Source organism: Maylandia zebra, linkage group LG1 (assembly GCF_041146795.1).
Source record: "Maylandia zebra isolate NMK-2024a linkage group LG1, Mzebra_GT3a, whole genome shotgun sequence".
In the NCBI taxonomy this organism is placed as follows: domain Eukaryota; kingdom Metazoa; phylum Chordata; class Actinopteri; order Cichliformes; family Cichlidae; genus Maylandia; species Maylandia zebra.
This window is the reverse complement of record NC_135167.1, coordinates 21,232,199-21,253,002: the sequence shown is the minus strand read 5'-3', so window position 1 is coordinate 21,253,002 and position 20,804 is coordinate 21,232,199. Positions and strand designations below refer to the sequence as shown.

General features: G+C 41.4%; 2 protein-coding genes across 2 annotated transcripts; one reads left to right on the top strand and one right to left on the bottom strand.

The window, feature by feature from the left end:
• Positions 1-3,484: 3,484 nt before the first annotated feature.
• calca (calcitonin/calcitonin-related polypeptide, alpha) lies at positions 3,485-7,254 on the bottom strand. The gene is made up of 5 exons (XM_023154710.2): positions 7,186-7,254; positions 6,678-6,769; positions 6,262-6,393; positions 4,848-5,029; positions 3,485-4,004 (listed from the first exon to the last, which is right to left on the bottom strand). The coding sequence occupies exons 2-4, from the start codon at positions 6,761-6,763 to the stop codon at positions 4,867-4,869; spliced, it is 381 nt and encodes a 126-aa protein (XP_023010478.1). The 5' UTR covers positions 6,764-6,769; positions 7,186-7,254; the 3' UTR covers positions 3,485-4,004; positions 4,848-4,866.
• Positions 7,255-16,771: 9,517 nt separating this feature from the next.
• On the top strand, positions 16,772-20,328 carry cyp2r1 (cytochrome P450, family 2, subfamily R, polypeptide 1). Its single transcript, XM_012916925.4, has 5 exons — positions 16,772-17,109; positions 17,842-17,983; positions 18,089-18,721; positions 18,839-19,168; positions 19,331-20,328. Exons 1-5 carry the CDS (start codon positions 16,873-16,875, stop codon positions 19,546-19,548), a joined length of 1,560 nt encoding a protein of 519 aa, XP_012772379.1. The 5' UTR covers positions 16,772-16,872; the 3' UTR covers positions 19,549-20,328.
• Positions 20,329-20,804: the final 476 nt, after the last annotated feature.

The following is a 20,804-nucleotide window of genomic DNA, read 5'->3' as shown; positions in this document are numbered from 1 at the left end:
ATGATGTCATTACTATACAAGTAAAAAAAGTTTAAAATATATATATATATATATATATATATACATATAAAAAACACCCAGCACGCCCCTGCGGGCGGTTTATCCTTCAAGCTCGGGTCCTCTACCAGAGGCCTGGGAGCTTGAGGGTCCTGCGCAGTATCTTAGCTGTTCCCAGGACTGCGCTCTTCTGGACAGAGATTTCCGATGTTGTTCCCGGGATCTAGCTTGGGAGTCACCGCACCTAGTGCTCCGATTACCACGGGGACCACCGTTACCTTCACCCTCCACATCCTCTCGAGCTCTTCTCTGAGCCCTTGGTATTTCTCCAGCTTCTCGTGTTCCTTCTTCCTGATATTGCTGTCATTCGGAACCGCTACATCGATCACTACGGCCGTCTTCTTCTGTTTGTCTACCACCACTATGTCCGGTTGGTTAGCCACCACCATTTTGTCCGTCTGTATCTGGAAGTCCCACAGGATCTTAGCTCGGTCATTCTCCACCACCCTTGGGGGCATCTCCCATTTTGACCTCGGGACTTCCAGGTTGTACTCAGCACAGATGTTCCTGTACACTATGCCGGCCACTTGGTTATGGCGTTCCATGTATGCCTTGCCTGCTAGCATCTTGCACCCTGCTGTTATGTGCTGGATTGTCTCTGGGGCATCTTTACACAGCCTGCACCTGGGGTCTTGCCTGGTGTGATAGACCCCAGCCTCTATGGATCTTGTGCTCAGAGCTTGTTCTTGTGCTGCCATGATTAGTGCCTCTGTGCTGTCTTTCAGTCCAGCTTTGTCCAGCCACTGGTAGGATTTCTGGATATCAGCCACCTCCTCTATCTGCCGGTGGTACATACCGTGCAGGGGCCTGTCCTTCCATGATTGTTCCTCGTCTCCCTCCTCTTTCTTGGGTTTCTGCTGCCTGAGGTATTCACTGAGCACTCGGTCAGTTGGGGCCATCTTCCCAATGTATTCTTGGATGTTCCTTGTCTCATCCTGGACTGTGGTGCTGACACTCACCAGTCCCCGGCCCCCTTCCTTCCGCTTAGCGTACAGCCTCAGGGTGCTGGACTTGGGGTGAAACCCTCCATGCATGGTAAGGAGCTTTCTTGTCTTTATGTCAGTGGTTTCTATCTCCTCCTTTGGCCAGCTTATTACCCCAGCAGGGTATCTGATCACGGGCAGGGCGTATGTGTTGATGGCCCGGATCTTGTTCTTACCATTCAGCTGACTCCTCAGGACTTGCCTGACCCTCTGCAGGTACTTGGTGGTTGCAGCCTTTCTAGCGGCCTCTTCATGCTTCCCATTTGCCTGCGGGATCCCCAGGTACTTGTAACTGTCCTCTATGTCTGCAATGTTGCCTTCTGGTAGTTCAATCCCCTCAGTTCTGACTACCTTCCCTCTCTTTGTTACCATCCGACTACACTTCTCCAGTCCGAACGACATTCCAATGTCATTGCTGTATAGCCTGGTAGTGTGGATCAGTGAATCGATGTCTCGTTCACTCTTGGCATACAGCTTGATGTCATCCATGTACAGGAGGTGGCTGACAACTGCTCCGTTCCGTAGTCGGTATCCGTAGCCAGTCTTGTTAATGATCTCACTGAGGGGGTTCAGGCCTATGCATATATATATATATATATATATATATATATATATATATATATATATATATATATATATATATATATATATATATATATATATATATATTCACCTTAAGACTTTTTTACTTTGTCTGGGGAAAATACACTTCTCTAAACCAAACAGAAGTTTGGTCCAAACTTCATAGCCTGCTGCAGCTAGCTTAATTCTTTAGCAGTAGCATCATGCTAACATCTTCATAAGTATAGGCTCTGATGGCAGCTCTGATATCTTCATACCAGGTCAAGGATCAACATTGCACCTGACCAGTCATGTTGTCTGAGCATTCAGTTAGCATTAGCCGAGATGTTAGCTAATGCTATTAAAACTCACAAGTAAACCAGCATGAGTAATCAAAATTTGGCTAACAGCAAATTTAATGTGTATTCTAGAGAAGAGGGGTTTTTTTTTTATAAACACGTATTTTAAAGCCAAGACTTCAAAACAGTGGACCAGTATTAATTTGATGATAGGAGTAGCATGTGAATAAAAAGTCTGACAACAATAAACCTACCCAACTCCCATTTTTTTCAGCAAACCGACTGATAACACAAAAGCAGCAGTGATGATGACGCTGGCACAGTTTACAAGAAGGCTAGTATGTACAGACACACACAGAGACGGTGAGCTCAGGTAGAGCTAAAGACAAGGTGTTTTTGGCCTCTAAGACAGTATTTCCTGCAAGCACATATGTAATAGGGTGTACTACACATGTTAACTTCAAGGTTTTTGTAACAATTATCATATTGAAAGTGAAATAATATAAAATGAAGGCTTTCAGTGAACATGGTCACTGTGGTTCTTGCTGATACTTTTCTGTAGATCTTGGTTTCAACTGGTGGTTTTCTGAATTCTACTGCCTTGCTATCAGCTCGAAGCAGTCATTTCTTTTTCCTGACTTTTTACCCAGAGAACCACTGCTCACTGGATATGTTCTCTTTTTCAGTACACTGTTTCAGTTTCTTAAATACTAAGACCAGCCCATTTGGCACCAAAAGTCATACTCTGGTTAAAGTAACTTAAATCAACTTTTTCCTCATTCAATGCTCAGTTTCCACTTTGGCAGGTCATCTTGACCAAGCCTACTTGCCTACATGTATTGATTGAGTCCCTACCATGTGTTTGGCTGATTAGATAGTAATGGTTAAATAGGTGTGCCTAATGAGGTGGCCAGTCAGTGTGTATCAACACAAACAAAAGCTTTTCTGCAATTTATTGCCACACAGTTAGCTAGTTCTTTCTTTTTTCTCAAAGTCTGTCAACTTATGTAGAGCTTTATTTTTATAAGCATGTTTACTTAATTTCTAACGTTCCACTTAGACCTACTCAACCCGTTTAACTGTTAAGGGAAAAGCATAAATTTTTTTTTTGGATGGTTTGGTCTGACAGAAACGCCCTCTTCACTAAAAGTACATCTCCTTATTCTTAAAGCGCTGTCATTATATTACAACAACTTTATCTGTGAATTTAGTAATATAGCTCAATTAGACTAAAACTTTAAAAGGTTGCTGCAGCTAAAGTCTGAAAAGAAAAAGGCAGAAGTCTCAGAGGATTAGATCTATATGATCAGGAAAGGCCAATCGGTTTTATTGTGGACGTTTGCCAGATGATGCCATTTTCAAAGGCAATTGATTGGTTGGCAAATGATGCTAATGTAGTTATGTAAGTTATTTCTCACCAGAATAAAATGTGAACCGCCAACAGGAAAGAAATAACACAAGTGTTGTGCTTGCTTTTGTGTCACATGACAAGATAAAATGAAATAATAATGTATAACTCATAATTCAATACTTACTCTTTAATTAAGAATCAAGAGCATAGTTTCGTTTTCTCAACATGCAGATTCATTCGCTGTGGCGACCACAGGGAGCAGCTTCCGAAAGAAACCAACTTCATATTTTTAATACAACTTAAATTGCACCTTTTTAAAAACAAATCAACATTTCTTTGTACATTTCTTTGTCCATGAGTCGATCAACAACACAGTAAGACAGTAGAGTCTAATGTAGCTAAAATACAATTTATTCCTGCATTTTACATTTGTATTTTTCACGATAATTTAATTAAAGTGTTTTACAGCAATCCACAAGAAGGTGAAGGTGGTTTTAATGTAGATGGATACATCAGCACAAAATAGAAGCGCAGCTGAGCCACAGGCTGAGACAGAAAGAAATCCACTCTATTTTATCCTATTGAGTTACCTTTCTGTAACTGTAGTTATTTCTCTGGTTTTAAGCACAGATTAATCATCAATACTATGGAAATGTTTGTTAGCCTGAAAACAAGACATCAGTCAGTGTTTATGAAGTGTGTAAATGGACTGATGATGAAGTTGATGTCACCCAAGGAAAGAGGCACTTTGTCCTAAAAAAAAAAGAGAAGACAAAACAAAAAAGTTTATCTTTTCTGAACTTGCAGTGAATCACAACACGATGTATAAGATCCAGATTTTTGCGGTGAATTTAGGATTTTATATCAGACTTTAACAATAGAGTGCAAAATAAAATAAAATATGACTAGATTACAGAAGTAGATTACACCAAAAGTTAATCTTCTGGAGGAATTAATACATTAATGAGTTTTAATACGATTATTCTGACACACTAAATTTGTTTACTCCCTCTCTTAGTCTAAGGAGCTTGGAAAGAAAAGCGTCTGGACTTCTTTGAGTTGCTTGAAGACGTTTCACCTCTCATCCGAGAAGCTTCTTCAGTTCTAATTGAAGAAGCTTCTCAGATGAGAGGTGAAACGTCTTCAAGCAACTCAAAGAGGTCCAGACGCCTTCCTTTCCAAGCTCCTTAGACTACGATGACCTGGATGACTGAGAACCTTCACAGACATACTCCCTCTCTTATACTTTATTTTCAGCTCAATCTCCGATGAGTTCAGCCGTAAAAGAAGTACAGAGCATGGAGTCCATGTAAAGACGGACATAGCCTCTCACTGGTCAGTGAAGTCCCAAATTTCAGACGTGTTTCTGCAAGTAAGACCTTAAACCAATCAGATGGTACATCGGGTGAACTGAATGTTTTTAACATAGACTTTATAATGCATACTGTATATCTTTTGTGGAGTCAAAAGAGTTGCACCCTGCTTGCAATTAGAAAGAATGCAGATTTTAAAGAACTTTTTATTGACTTCATTTTTCAGATCAGCAAGCTTTATCCATCTTTTACCTGCAGTCGATTGTATCCAGTGACTACATACCGTTTATCTGGCAATGTGCTCACACAGAGATGAACCGCTTCCGTCTGCCAAAAGCCTGGGCACCAACGTTGGTGGGAACAAAGTTGCTGTATCCAAGTCCCCCAGACCGACTCAAATAGTCTGCTAGGCGGTGGGTTACACAGGTGGCTGTGTTGCATGCCCGCTTTTGTGCTGTTGCATTGCTTGTAAGGAATAGAAACAAGACAGCAAATTATGGTATTCAAGATAAGACTGGAAACGTATGTGACAGACATTAAGCAAACAATACAGTCTGGAATTGTGAACACCAAATTAAAGGCACTGAAAAACTGCTTTGAAGTAAAATATGAATTTATTATAAGAGAAAAATGCCAGGAAAAAAATTTACATAAGAAAATTTTTTTGTAGAATTACTACAACTTTATAGGTGATGAAATCTTCAGTTTGCTGTCTAAAACTAGTGTAAGCACTGCCATTAAGCTCTTTAAGCTTTTTTTGTCCCTTTGTTTTAAGGTGGTCATACAATACATACAATCCTATACATGTAAACGTATATATCTGCAAGAAAATGTTGACTCAGATAAATGTAACATAAATGGGCTAGCGCTGAGAGCTTCAATTGTAAGAGTTGCTGTAGTTTTCATATTTCTCAAATAGACTTCTCTTCTTGCCGGGTGTTTCTGCTCCCACGTCAGTGCGAGGATGGGTTTGTAGTTTGTGAATATCCTGGGAGAGTTTTCCCAGCACACAAGTGCTTAAGCCTGTGCAGCGCTTAGACATGGGTCTATCCAAGCTGTTAGAGATGGAGACAAACATGCAAAAACAGGCTTACAGTAACATGCAGATAATTATTACTATTTACATGCAGACATATGGTTTTTTTTTCCTGAAATGTCATGCACCAGCAGAAAAGCTTCAATTAATATTTCAAAGGCATGCTAACGGTTTTGAATGCATATAATGATATCTTATTAACCAAAATAGCTTATGCATGTTTTCATGCTATTGGTATAATCTGCTCTAAGGCTGGCTATCATGCATGTTCCTGTATGTATGACATCATGCTTTTCCAGTGTTGCGCCTATTCCAGGCCTATTCCTGTTCCAGGCATGTCATTTAACATTCAAGAAATGAATGGATGAATGAATAATTGCTGTCCATGCATTAACAGATAATGAAAATGTTTACAGATCTCACTCTATACCTTATTAAGTAATAAACACAAAGTTGGAGCTGTTGGGCTTATCCAAAAGTGTAGTGTAACAATATGATAGATAGATAGATAGATAGATAGATAGATAGATAGATAGATAGATAGATAGATAGATAGATAGATAGATAGATAGATAGATAGATAGATAGATAGATAGATAGATAGATAGATAGATAGATAGATAGATAGATAGATAGATAGATAGATTAAAAAGAGTCATACTTGTTCCCATCAGCTGTTTGTTGGGCTTGCTCCTCTGAAGTTATCTGCATGAACTCCTTCATAGCTCTGAGCAACCTTTGGGCGTCATCATTTGATAGTGTGACTCCATCTGACATGGATTCCTTACTGGTTCTGAAAATACACATTCAATTACTGTACAGTGCATTGATCTCTCAGGCTCTGCCAATGCACTTGCTCATAAATTATAGGTGTTGTCCAGCGTAAATACAATAGCGCACAAAGTAAACCAAAAACTATGTGAAGTGATTGTTTGTTTGTTTTTTTACTGGAGTACACTAAAGTAGCAATATTTCATTCAGCTTGCAACATGTAATAATGTATGTAAATACAGATGATTATCGTACTTTTTAAAGGTCAATATTTTATTTTCATAGGAATAATAACACAGTTCTCACCTAGTTGGAGCTGCCTCTGAGACATACATCTGGCAAATGATCAAGGCATAAGCAAGAAAAAGCGTCCACAGCTTGAACATTATCATTATTCACTGTGGAAGACACATACAATACAAAACAAGGTAATTAAATATGATCAGGAAAAGGTTTTGTGATTTGTTTTGGAGGGTTTTCCACATATGCTCACAAGATTTTCTCTATTCCATACATCCACAGCTGTATGAATCCCCTTTCTCTCTCACACACTCACTGCCTTTCTGCTTGAAGTCCTTGAAGTTGCGGAGGAAAGCAGGAGAGTTATTAGTAACTGCATGTTCCCCCAGAAACTATACCACCAGCTTTCCGTGTTAGCAAAATTAACAGCAGCAAACCAGAGACATCCTAACAACATCACACCAGTGGGTGCCAGCTACTATCCGATTTACCCACCTTCTTAAAATCTGCTGTTTCTAAGACTGACAGCACATTTTTCAGTAAAACCAAAGTAAGCAATCTTTTCTCTACTTACCGTACAAGATTTTTCAGCTGTTGAAGGTTCAAGTGATGGACCTACTCGTGGATCTGCTGAGCACTCCCACAGTACACGCTTTTATATATGTTCCCTATGGGTTTCAGCATCAAGTGAGTGAGCACTCAACGGTAGCTTATTGGCCAATCAAATGCTTTACCTCAAACTACCAGCCAATCAGAAGTCCTTTGTCTCTTAAAGTAAGCCAACAAAAGTGCCTCTGTGCAAATGACATCACTACACAGTCAAATTTACTGTGCTGTCAAGTATTTGTTTTTTGTTGGTGGTGGAATTTGCAGTGTAGTCAACCTTTAACCAAAAGAAATGTGACTCTTCTGCATAAAATTCATCAACTGAGTGCTTCTTATGCCAATCAGAGACATTATCAAAGCAAAAATATGGCTCTTGAAGCCAATTTTAAACTAAAACTCTAATTATAAACCGCTCCAGATCAGGTTCAACATATGATTAGTACTAGTTGTTATTGTGAATTAGCTAAGACAAAGGAGAGTGACCTTTGTGGCACTAAGAACTCCGACTTTAGGTACTGGACATTGTTCAGGAGAAAAGCTAACCCTGACACTTACAAACAGAAGACTGACAGTGAAAACAAACAGGAAACAGGCTGTGCATGACACAAATGTATGATAATGTGGTGTTCATAGATCCCCCGTACTGTTGGTTACTGAATGTGAACAGGTTTGAATGCCATCTGCAGAAAAATGCTAAAATACCTCTAAAAAATACATCTTGATTATCTATGACTTAACAACACAGCTGATTAAACATTCTAAACAATTTACGTTCAGTTAAAACCTCACACATTAGTACTGATAGCAAGAAAATCTAAGACTCGTAAGAATGCATAATATGCGTCTAAATTGATTTATTATCACGGTAATTTATTTTTCTACCTCCTGAACTGCCAATCAGGTTATCTTCTTCTAGCTGATCTTACGATTGACCTGGCATCATGAGGTGTAGAGAAATACTGAACACAATGATGTCCCATTTGACAACAATTTAAATGTAATGCTGTAAATCAGTGAATCTGGAGTTAATTTCTTAGTTGTGTTAGCTAGTTAGGCAGTTGTTTAATACATGGAAATAGCATCACAGTGAGATACATCGATCAGCTAAACCTCCTATTTCCTGGTATCCATCCTGTTTCTCCGAGCTAATTACTGGGCTGTTGGTCTCTGGCCATCTTCTAATTCCTCTTATGTAATGATATTGGATGAGGTATCATAAACCATCCTGCCTCCTAGTTATTTTTTGCGTCACATGGAAACTCATTAGAGTAGATGAGCCTTTTAGTACTATTGTGCAGACCTGCAGCCTCTTATACCAGAAGCACTAAATTAGTTTCCCCCAGCTCCACATGCTGTCAGAAACTACTCCTGAAAGGCTGAAGCTTATGAAAACGAAAGACTTTAAAGCAAGCAATCCCATTCACAATGACTAATGTTAATTATCTTGTTCTCTGCCAAGACATTTTAATTATATATATATTTATCTTTTAGGTAACTGCTCATCCCCAAGTTTAAGTGCAGCGTTAGCCAAGTAGAGCACATAATTGAAAATTGAAGGGCATGAAAATACAAGAATCTGGAATTCGATGCTACGTCTTGGTTTTCTCAAAAGATGACAGTTAATACCGAAGCCAAGAGTTTTGTAATAATGATGTAAATCTACACTGAATCATTCCCAACTCAGAAAAGGATGTAAGGTGCCCCCTCTAATAAGCCAAACAGATCAAATACATATTGTATTAGCATGTGTATAATTAAGTATCATTCACACTGTTTTGGACTGACGCTTAGAGCCCCAACTGGCCACTATCTGGTTGACCAGGGACACCAAATGAGGCAGAGAAATTACATTCCAAAGGGAAAAGTGCATTGTCAAGATTGCAATTAGCTCACAATATTCACGTTCGCTAACGTTAAGCATGATTTGGCCTGGAAGATTAATTGAAACACAGGAGAATGTTCATGACAGCTAGGGCAACATTAGGCTCGGCGCGGTGCTCATCACTGACAGTCTCAGCAGAGTCACTGTGAATGTAACTGCTCGGAAACAGAAGTAACTCTAGTCTTCACAAGAATTATTCTTTCCAAACTCCTAATGTTTGCTTATATCATTATTTGTGCAGGCACCATGAGGAAATGACCACATAATGAACAAAAATTGCTGAACAAAAATTAAGTGAATTTGAATGTATGCATTTTGTTAAAGAGATGGTTTCTCTCTCTCTCTTTTTTTTTTAATAATAGGCTTATATGCAAAAAGTAAAGCTGCACTGAAGCATTGAGCACAACTAAATAGGCCGTGAGTATAACATGTTTAAATATGTTTTAAACCCATGGTCAGAAATCAAATGTCAACCTATCCTGTAAGAGCTCAAAAGTGAAAAAACAAAAAACAAACAGTGGATAAAAGAAATATAACTGTAGAAATGGTGTTATGCAAAGTCCTGGGAAAAGAGCAGCCCGAGGAGGACATTTACAGATTGCTCCGTATCTTCAAATGGAACATAAAATTCAACTTCATGGAATTATAAACACAAAGAAGTGAAGTATGCTTCAGCAGAGGTACTTCCACCTGCTGCTCTCCATTAGAAAGCTAACCAAACTCAATTTAACATTTAAACACCTGCCCAGAAGTTGCAGAGGGATTACAAGAGCTCTTGATGTTCCTGCCAGCGTCATTATGTTGTTAGAAAGACGAGGTTCTGGACAGTATTAGCATTAACAGAGAAGGCCAGTTATTAGATTTTCCACATGCACTTGATAATTCCGGTCATCCAGATGGTAAATAATTTACTGTAGAACCAGAGTAGTCAAGAGTCCCACCCAATTAAACTAGCATGCATGCACACAGTATAGCAAAGCAGGAAGAGCACTCCACAAATAGCCTCATAATATGCAAACTGATGTTTCCTACAGCACATATGGTAACTGCATTGATATCCTGTATACTAGACATGACTAAAATCTCTCCAGGATAGGGCTATATTTATATATATGTATATATATAGTGGTGGCTACCTCTTTAAAAACTTTTCATAGTATTAGGATCTTGGGTAATGTGCCATAAACTCTTTTTTTCTTAACTCATATGAGGTTCTGCCAAGATTTTGTGGGACTTCACATATCAAGTAAAGTTAATTTATTTTATAAAACTGGTGATGTGAGAAAATGTATTGTTACATTGTTACAAGTCTGTGTGAGAAAGTAACTGTTGAACCAGACCTAACCATTTTTATGCCCTCTGGTGGTCATTTTGGGGCTGTTTATACACGGGCAGCTATACTAATTATGACATTTTTCTTTTCGTCTCCTTCTCAGATATTTACTGGCACCCTGTAATGCTTGTATGCTTGTGGCATTTGTTGTTTTCTACATTTTCTACTAATAACATTCGAATTTCAGACAAATATCTTTGAAATAAAACTGAGTCTGCTTTGTCTGAATCCAGTGTAGGCTTTTTGAGTGTCCGTATTAAACATCTGGCCACTCTTGTCTCTTCTGTTTTGATTAATCCACTAACAAGGTACAGTAAGAGAACATGAGTTTTGATTAGATTTGACAGATGTTTAACACACCCAGACTAGTCTTTGATTCAGGGAGATGGCAGGAAGCAAAGACAAAATGCAAGATTCTCCTTATTATGTAGTAGTTCTAACAGATCTGAATCAGAGAGCTCTGCAGAAAAAGGATTTTTTTTTAATAAAAGAAAAAAATACCAGCTGTCTTAGCAGGAAGCAATGGCAGGGTAAACAACTTCATGTGTAATGAGGAGTCAATCAGGACAAACTTGTCTAGCGGTGTGGCCAGCAAATTTTAGAAGTATTTTGTGTCTATAAAAGCTATAATGACATAATGTGAGACCTATGTACTTTTACCAGGTAGGTTATTGTTGTTTGTTCCCACTTAGGGCTTTGTTTTTATTAAATATAATTTCATCAATCATTGTTTTATTGTCCTGTCCTAAAACATACACATCCAGTAATCCTGAAAAGATCACACATAACTTCACAAGTTTGGAAAGTGGCACGTGCCTTCAACTTTACCCTCTTGAATTAGTCCATGACCTAACCTTTAATGGGTTGAGGTAAAAGAACCTGCAACAGATTACGGGTGTCAACGTTTATTTGCTTTAAAACCTGGTAACGTACCTGGACTCCTCAGTAAGTTTGATGAATCCAGAAGCACTCTGTGAGCCGTTAATTTTACTATCAGTGAGCTATGATTACACAAGTAAAAATGAAAATGTAAAGAATGCTAGTACAGCAGCTATCATTAAGACAACTAGCTAAATAATCCATCAAAATATTAAAAGATTAAAGATTATTCTTATTTTTGAAAACAAAATGATTTTTTGTACTAATATGGGCAAATAGGTTGACACTTGAACCTAAAACTTGAAGTTGCTCATTTCCTTATGGGTTTTTTGTTGTTCTTGTTTTTGTTTGTTTTTTTGTTCCTTTAGTTCATTACCAGGCCTCTGGAGAACTTCAAGACATGTTGAGGAGGTAATTTATCCATTTAAATCAGATGGGTTGGACCAAGCACACATCTAAAACCTGCAGAACACTGGCCATTGAGACCTGGAGTTCCCCACCCCTGCTTTAGCACAAAAGAGGACATGGGTAACAACCAAAATATAAAAAAAAAATAATACCAAAACAAAAAATACAAACTAAAACATAATGAATAATAATAATAATCATAACTATTATTAATAGTTATGAGTAGTTGGTGGTGTCAGGAAATTACATTTCTGTATCATGGCACTTATTATTACTAAAGTTTTACACTCCAACTTCAATCATTTGTTCTCATGCTTTTTAATAACGCACGAGTAGCCTACCTCTTCTGCTCCTTTCACTTTGTTGAATGTGGATTCCAGTGTTGCCATTACAATTGATTTAAAATATCAATGCTGACTTCCTTGCTTATATTTCTTGCTGATAAAGTCACTCTATCAAGCTATTGATAATGTCTCTGTACTATGTGTTCATGGTTAAGGAGTACCCCCTCATTCAGATAAAGGAATACTCCTGTTATCTACAACAAACTTCCAGTCACATACTCAATGATGCTAGACCCTGATGTACAGCCTGTGGTCCGTCCAGCTCACCGCATCCCCGTCGCGATGCAAGAAAGAGTCAAAGCTGAACTTGAACGCATGCAACGCATCGGCGTTGTAACACCAGTCACCGAGCCTACTGACTGGGTGTCCTCAATGGTGGCAGCACACAAGAAAAACAAGCATGAGATCAGACTGTGCATAAATCCAAAAGACCTCAACACACCACTGAAAAGACCCCATCACCCAATGCGCAGCGTTGAGGAAGTGGCAGCACAGATGTCAGGAGCGACAGTGTTCTCAGTGCTAGATGCAAAAAACTCCTTCTGGCAAATACGGCTTGACGAGAAATCCTCAATGCTGACCACATTCAGCACCCCATTTGGGCGATACAAGTTTCTGCGGATGCCCTTTGGTATCAACTCAGCCAGTGAGGTGTTCCAGCGCTCCATGGGACAGCTGTTTGCCGGTTACCCGTGCTCTGTCATCGTGGATGACATCATCATCGGAGGACACGGAGTGGCCGAACATGATGCCAACCTGAAAAAAGTGCTGACACGTGCTCGAGAGATCAAACTCAGGCTAAACCCTGACAAGTGCAAATTTCCCCTAGATCAAGTGTCATATGTGGGCCACATCTTCACAAGGGACGGTCTAAAAGAAGACCCCTCCAAAACCACAGCAATAGGAGCAATGCCGGTGCCCACGGATGTCACGTCGCTACAGCGCTTCCTCGGTATGGTTAATTACCTTTGGAAATACATACCGAACCTTGGTGAGATTGCCGCACCCCTAAGGAAACTAACCCACAAGGAGACTGCGTGGTGCTGGTTCCCACAGCACCAAGAGGCTTTCGACCACCTCAAATCATGCCTCTCCAGCCCGCCAGTATTGGCGTATTACAACGTCAAGGAGCCAGTCACACTGACATGTGATGCATCATGCTATGGGCTGGGTGCCGCGTGTTTGCAAAATGGCAGACCGGTGGCCTTCGCCTCGCGTGCTCTCACTGACACAGAGACGCGATATGCTCAAATAGAGAAGGAGCTCCTCACTGTGGTGTTTGCCTGCACGAAGTTCAAAGATTATGTCTATGGCAAAGCAACAATCATTGAAACCGACCACCAGCCCCTGGTGACCATAATGAAAAAGCCAATCCATGCCGCCCCTGCCCGGCTCCAGAGGATGTTACTGCGACTACAGAGTTACGACATCAGTCTGGTCTACAAAAAGGGGAAATACATGTATCTAGCCGACACCCTTTCAAGAGCCCCGCTCGCCCCGCTGTCACGCTGCCCGGTTGAACACACTGATTATGAAGTGATGACAGTGAGCTGTGGGTAGTGACCGAAAGAACGAGATCGCGGATACAAGCGGCGGAAATGAGCTTCCTCCGAAGGGTGGCTGGCCTCTCCCTTAGAGATAGGGTGAGAAGTTCGGCCATCCGGGAGGGGCTTAGAGTAGAGCAGCTGCTGCTCCACATCGAAAGGAGCCAGCTGAGGTGGTTCGGGCATCTGGCAAGGATGCCCCCTGGGCGCCTCCTGGGCGAGGTGTTCCAGGCATGTCCCACCGGGAGGAGGCCCCGGGGCAGACCCAGGACACGCTGGAGAGATTATATCTCTCGGCTGGCCTGGGAACGCCTTGGTATTCCCCCGGACAAGCTGGAGGAGGTGGCTGGGGAGAGGGAGGTCTGGACCTCTTTGCTTAGGCTGCTACCCCCGCGACCCGACCTCGGATAAGCGGATGAAGATGGATGGATGGATGGATGGACAGTGAGCTACATCTCCACTGCTTGCCTGGAGGAGCTAAGACAGCACACAGCACAAGATGATGTGCTACAAGCACTCAGCACAGTCATTCAGCGAGGGTGGCCCAGCAGAGAGAGCCAAGTACAGCCCGCTCTGGCTCCGTTTTTTCCATATAGAGATGAGCTCAGCATGGAGGATGGGATCATCATGAAAAGCCACAAAACTGTCATTCCCCAGTCCCTGCACAAAGAGTACATCAACATCGTACACAAAGGCCATCCAGGTACCGAAGCAACCAAGCGCAGAGCTAGGAGTGTCATTTTTTGGCCAGCAATGTCAAAAGACATCGCAGAAGAGCTGATCTCTTGCACTGTGTGTAACAGCACTAAGACACATCAGCAGAGAGAACCGCTACAACTGCACCCTGTTCCAGCCTTCCCAAGGTCAACGGTGGCTGCTGACATTTTTACCTGGCATGGAAAACAATACCAGGTCCTTGTAGATTCCTATTCAGGATGGATTGAGATTGACCTTCTCCGTGACTTGACCACAGCAGCGGTCATCTCCAAGCTAAAGAGACACTTTTCAGTTCATGGCACACCGCACACGCTACTCACTGACAATGGCAGACAATACACTAGTCAACAGTTTATTGATTTCGCAAAACAGTGGGACTTCACCCATTCAACCAGCAGCCCAGAGTTTCCACAGTCAAATGGTCTTGCTGAGAGAGCGGTGCGCAGTGCAAAACAGCTCATGGAAAAATCTCACCGAGATGGGACCAACGTGTTTCTTGACCTCCTAAACCTTAGAAACATTCCCCGTGACACACAACTAGGCTCCCCTGCTGAACGCCTCATGTCTCGTCAGACACGCGCGGGCATTCCTGTGTGCAGCAAGCTGTTGGCACCCATTGCAAAAGACACAGGACAGATCTGTGACCGACTTCGCAACAAAAGACTCAGACTGAAGCGTCACTATGATAAGTCCAGTCGCACGCTACAGCCGTTGCAAGACGGACAAGTGGTCCGCGTGCAGACAGAGAAAGGCTACGACAAGCTGGGAATTGTGGAAAGGAAGAGCAAGGAGCTACGATCCTACATCATTCAGGTCGATGGAAGAACCTACAGGAGGAATCGCTGCCACATCCTCCCAGTGGCAGAACCGCCTCCGCCACCACTCCATGACTATGACCCTGAGTGCCAGGACACTAACCATTCTACAATGGACAGTTCCACACTCACACCACAATCACACACACGCTCAAACGAAGATTCACAAAACACATCCTCTCCTCAGCCCCAACCTGCTGTGCAGGTGCCCGGACAGAACATTGTGAACCAGACACCATACACTACACGTGCAGGTCGCATCTGCAGACCCAACCCAAGATACATGTAAATGGAAAACACTAGGATGCCTTAGGTGTAATCAGTTTGTTATCAGTATGTTGAAATATGATGCTTGCTATTTGCATTTTTCATAACTGCTGTTATGTTAAGGTGTGGGGTTACTCCGAGCAAAAAAAACATTGTTAAGTTAAAGTTGTGTTAGAAGCACTGTTTAGAAACTTGTGAGTGAATTAGTTTTGTTAGGTGCTACCAGCTAAATGGGGAGGATGTAGATCATTTTGATCACCAAGCAATATTTGTTTGTGCAGACCTGCCATAACTGTGGGGGACTAGTCCAACCGGAATAGTATGGTGGGGGGAGTTTTGTTCTTCCGGTGCGGTCTGTGTGTTTTGTCGTGTGCTGGAGTACCATTAAAGTTTTACAGCGGACTAACATCGAGAGTGATTATTGGCTCGTCGCATCACACGAGAGTGCTACACCTAGAAATGCCTTTTTAACCAAAACCTTGTGTTTTAAAGTTCTCCCAACATTTAAAGGAAGCGGCCATAGCCACAGTCCCCAGCTATGAATACCCAGAAACTTGCACAGAGCCTGAACCGTGAGTCGTTTGGTACCGGGCCGCGAGAGTTGAGGCTCGAGTGTGAAATGTATGGTTTTCAGGGTTTTTATCGGTTTTTAGCGTTATTTTGTTATCGTTTTTATCATTAACTCGGTTTTCCTGGGTCTTTTCACGTGTGTTATGAATAAATCTTCTTTTTTTCGGTACCGGTACTAGTTTTATTTTGTTGTATTTATCCGCCACACTTTAAAGGCCGGTCCGTGAAAATATTGTCGGGCATAAACCGGTCCGTGGCGCAAAAAAGTACATGCTGAACTTCAAATAAAAGCTGACAAAGAGCACGTACATCTGCTTCATTGTAATTTGGGTGAAAATTACCAAGAAGTCTTATTTTGATACATCATACTCATGCTCTATAGCATATTCTATATCGATAACTGAGAGACATCTGCAAGCTATTCAGTTGCATGTGTCCATATGTTCACTAGTCTCTTCTACTGTAACGTCATAGATTTGAAATGAATTTAGATGAAATTAGTGTGTGACTGTTTTACATCCTCTTTTATTCACATCTTCGTCTAATCGAATACATTTACAAATGCATTTCACAACCATAAGCTCTAAAGCATGTTCACAACCAGTAACGAGAGGATGAATTGCAGTTGTATGTTGCGCTACCTCCCCTGGAAGTGAATGTATAGTTGCCAAAACTCCGTGTAATAGCCACCGAAATTCTTCGGATCATTGATCGATAGTTGAACAAAGTTCAGCCAAAGTCACACTGATTTTCTGACCAATCTTAGCCTTAGAGGCGGGGGATAGAAACGTGAAAGAAGATACATGTGCGCTTCGGTTGCTCAGAGACGAAGCCGAAGTCAGCAGAGTTGATCTGTTAGGGGAAAAAAGTTTGTTTGGTTTAAAAAAAAAAAAAAGATGATTTCAATAAAATCGCCGTCTCTGACGCCGGTGCCCTGCGCGCAGGCTCTGCTCGGTGTGGGCTGTTTGGCTTTCGCCCTCCTCGCGTTCATGCTGGTTCGCCAGCTCGTCAAGCAGAGAAGACCTCCTGGTTTTCCTCCCGGTCCATCTCCCATCCCTGTGATAGGCAACATTTTTTCTTTAGCCACCGAGCCGCACGTCTTTCTCAAGAAGCAGAGTGAAGTTCATGGACAGGTAATGCCCTTACGCGCACTTTATGAATCTAACGCTTTTACTAGTTTGCAGCGTGTACACCCACACCCACACACCAAGAGAACAAAAGAGACTCGCCTTAATGGCCTGGGAACAGCTGGAAAGCGTACAAGTCAGGGCCTCCCCCAAAACACACACACACATATGTATGTATATAAATATATATAGCGCTATTTCTACCGACCTTATATGACTCTCTTGGAAAGGTGAATAAAACTCATAATGGCAACCTGGTAGTTTGTACGTCAGTTTATTTCAGAACACAAACCATGTCACAAAGCTCAGATCATCTCAAACTGGTTTCTTGGACATGACAGTGCGTTCAGTGTACTCGCGCCCCATACTTAACAGCCACCAGATCTCAATTCAATAGAGCTCCTTTGGTGGAACAAGAGATTGACATTAGGAATGTGCAAACAAAAAATCAGAAGCAACTGTGTGATGCTATCATGTTATTGGCAAGGTTTACCAAAAAAGTGCCCACTGAGTGTGTGTATTATAAAACCGTTTGTCTCTCTATTGAATACCAGGGAACTCCTTCTCTAGTTCAGACAGCCACTTTGGAAAGAACAGACCAGCAAAGACTTGCAAATGCAAATACATTTGTCTAAAAAATAGTACATTCCTCTAACAGAGGCTTTAATGTGGATAGAAATGTGTGTGAAGATCTAAATGACTGCAGTGACTGCTAATAATGGAATTCACACCTTTCAGATTTTCAGCCTTGACCTGGGAGGCATCTTGACTGTGGTGTTAAATGGATACGACTGTGTCAGAGAGTGCCTTTACCATCAGGGTGAGGTGTTTGCTGATCGGCCATCACTACCTTTGTTCAAGAAAATGACCAAAATGGGCGGTAAGATGCTTTGATATAACAGTGAATGCCGTTTTTTGCAATCTAAAAAAATGTTATTTTGATTCAAAATGATTAAATTCTGTTTTTCTCTTCCAATGTCCAAAGGGCTTCTTAATTGCAAATATGGCAAAGGCTGGAACGAACACCGCAAACTGGCATGCAGCTCTTTTCGTTACTTCGGCAGCGGCCAGAAACTCTTTGAGAAGAAGATCTCGGAGGAGTGCATGTTTTTTGTTGATGCCATCGATGAACACAAGGGAAAGCCCTTCAACCCCAAACATCTTGTGACCAACGCAGTGTCCAACATCACCAATCTGATCATTTTTGGCCAGCGTTTTACCTACGATGATCGCAACTTCCAGCACATGATTGAGATATTCAGTGAGAATGTGGAACTAGCAGTGAGTGGCTGGGCCCTCCTCTATAATGCCTTCCCTTACATTGAGTATGTGCCCTTTGGGAAACACCAGAAGCTCTTCCGCAATGCTGCTGAGGTTTACAACTTTCTACAGGAGGTTATAAACGGTTTCTCACAGGGCAGAGTGCCCCATGCACCACGCCATTATGTTGATGCCTACTTGGATGAGTTGGAGCAGAATGCAGGCATTCAGGGGTCTTCCTTTTCTTATGAGAATCTCATCTATTCAGTGGGTGAGCTCATTATTGCTGGTACAGAGACTACAACTAACACTCTGCGCTGGGCCATGCTCTACATGGCTCTGTATCCCAACATACAAGGTCAGTTGTAGTAGAAACCCCCAAAAATGTTTTTACTTCTAATTATTTAGTCTGAGTTTGCTCTAAATTTAATGGTTATATAATCTCACCTAATAATCTGTGTTTTTACCTACAAAGAGAGGGTGCACAAGGAGATCGACAGCGTGCTGTCCAATGGGAGGGCGCCCACTTTGGAGGACAAACAGAGGATGCCATACATAGAGGCTGTGCTGCATGAGATTCTACGCTTCTGCAATATTGTACCACTTGGGATTTTCCGTGCCACGTCCCAAGATGCAAAAGTCAATGGGTATACAATCCCCAAAGGGACCATGGTGATCACAAACCTCTACTCGGTGCACTTCGATGAGAAGTACTGGAACGATCCTGGTGTTTTCTCACCGGAGAGGTTTCTGGACAGCAGCGGCAATTTTGTGAGGCGCGAGGCTTTCCTTCCATTCTCCTTGGGTAAGGCTTCGTTTCTCAAAACCAGCATTAGCTATGATTGGTTAAACCAAGTTATTCCTCAAAGACTTTCCTGTTTATTTGCAGACTTGAGATAATTAGCCAGATGCAGTGTGTGTGTGTGTGTGTGTGTGAAAAACTAACAGTTTTTTGTTTTTTTTTCAGGGAGGCGTGGGTGCCTGGGTGAACAGCTGGCTAGAATGGAGATGTTCCTCTTTTTCACAACTTTGTTGCAGAGGTTTCATCTTCAGTTCCCTCCAGGAACTGTCCCAACTGTCACTCCCAAGCTGGGCATGACCTTACAGCCCAAAACTTACTACATCTGTGCGATCCGCAGGCAGCAGAAAGTTCCCTGCTCTGGATACACTCCTTTTTACAAGTAGTCAGGTGAACATTTTCAATGGCTTGTTTAGTCATTATGTGTTACACTACTTTGCACAACAATGCAATTGCGTGATAACTTAATCACTCTGAAGTTTCAATGCATTGCATTTTTCCAAAGCATCATTTATGGCAAATACGGCTGTACATCTGATTATTTAATCCACTTTATCTAATTACTATTGCTTCTCTTTTTTTAAAATGAGCAATATGCATGTTTGCACAATGCTCTTTTTGGAAACAACTGGTGAGGCAGCAAGTGATGAAAGAACATCCTGGGAACATGAGTGTCATATTGATTCAGTTCTCTGAGCTCAGAGACTGAAATATCTGTGAACCCTGGGACAGTAGCAATGAGTAGCTTATATGCCAGTCAATGACTTACAGTATGTGCACCTGTGGCGGTTCAGGATAGCACTGGGTCAGACAGAAGACACCAGCAATTTATGTGGGTCACACAAAATGGGATGAACAGACTTTCCAAGAACGTTCGTAACACTGTGTGCTGAAGATAGACGTGGGCCAAGATTCACATCATGTTGACTGACACTGACCCCTTCTCCAGGCATAACGGTCTGTGGAAAATCTTTCTCTTAGAAAGCAAATGCAACCCTGTTTTTTTCTAGAAACTGACGTTGCAACGCTGGTTTCTGTTAAATGGTGCTTCTCAGTATGTACTGAATTTAAGTGGAATGTTAACATTTGTTTGTACTTTATTTGTTTTGTAATGCTGGTGTTTTTGAAGGAGCTTTATGCACATTAATAAAGTATTTTCTAAAAAATTAAAAGACCCAACATTATTCATTTCAAATCTATAAATCATGTTCATGAGAGTGAAAAAGGAACCTGAACATAAACATGGTGCCAAGTGTAAAAAATCTGCCTAATCACACACCCACAGCTACTTGCTGCAACTACCCCTTGTGACAAGGGAGCAGTTAAATTCAGTTCAATTTTATTTATGTAGCAAAAAATCACAACAGTCCCCTCGAGTCACTCTAAATTGTAGGAAAAGACCCTAAAAAAATAGAGAGAAAACCTGCAAAATCAGACGACCCCCACCATGAATATATAAGCAAGCACTTGGTGACAGTGGGAAGGAAAAACTCCCTTTTAACAGGAATAAACCTCCAAGAGCTGAAACCAGCTCCTTTAAAAATGTTTTTCTACCTATAATTCTACTCATAGGTAGAAAAACTAAACAGGCACAGTATGCCCCCTTTGTTAAAGGTGTAGACATTGAAACCATGGAGACAAT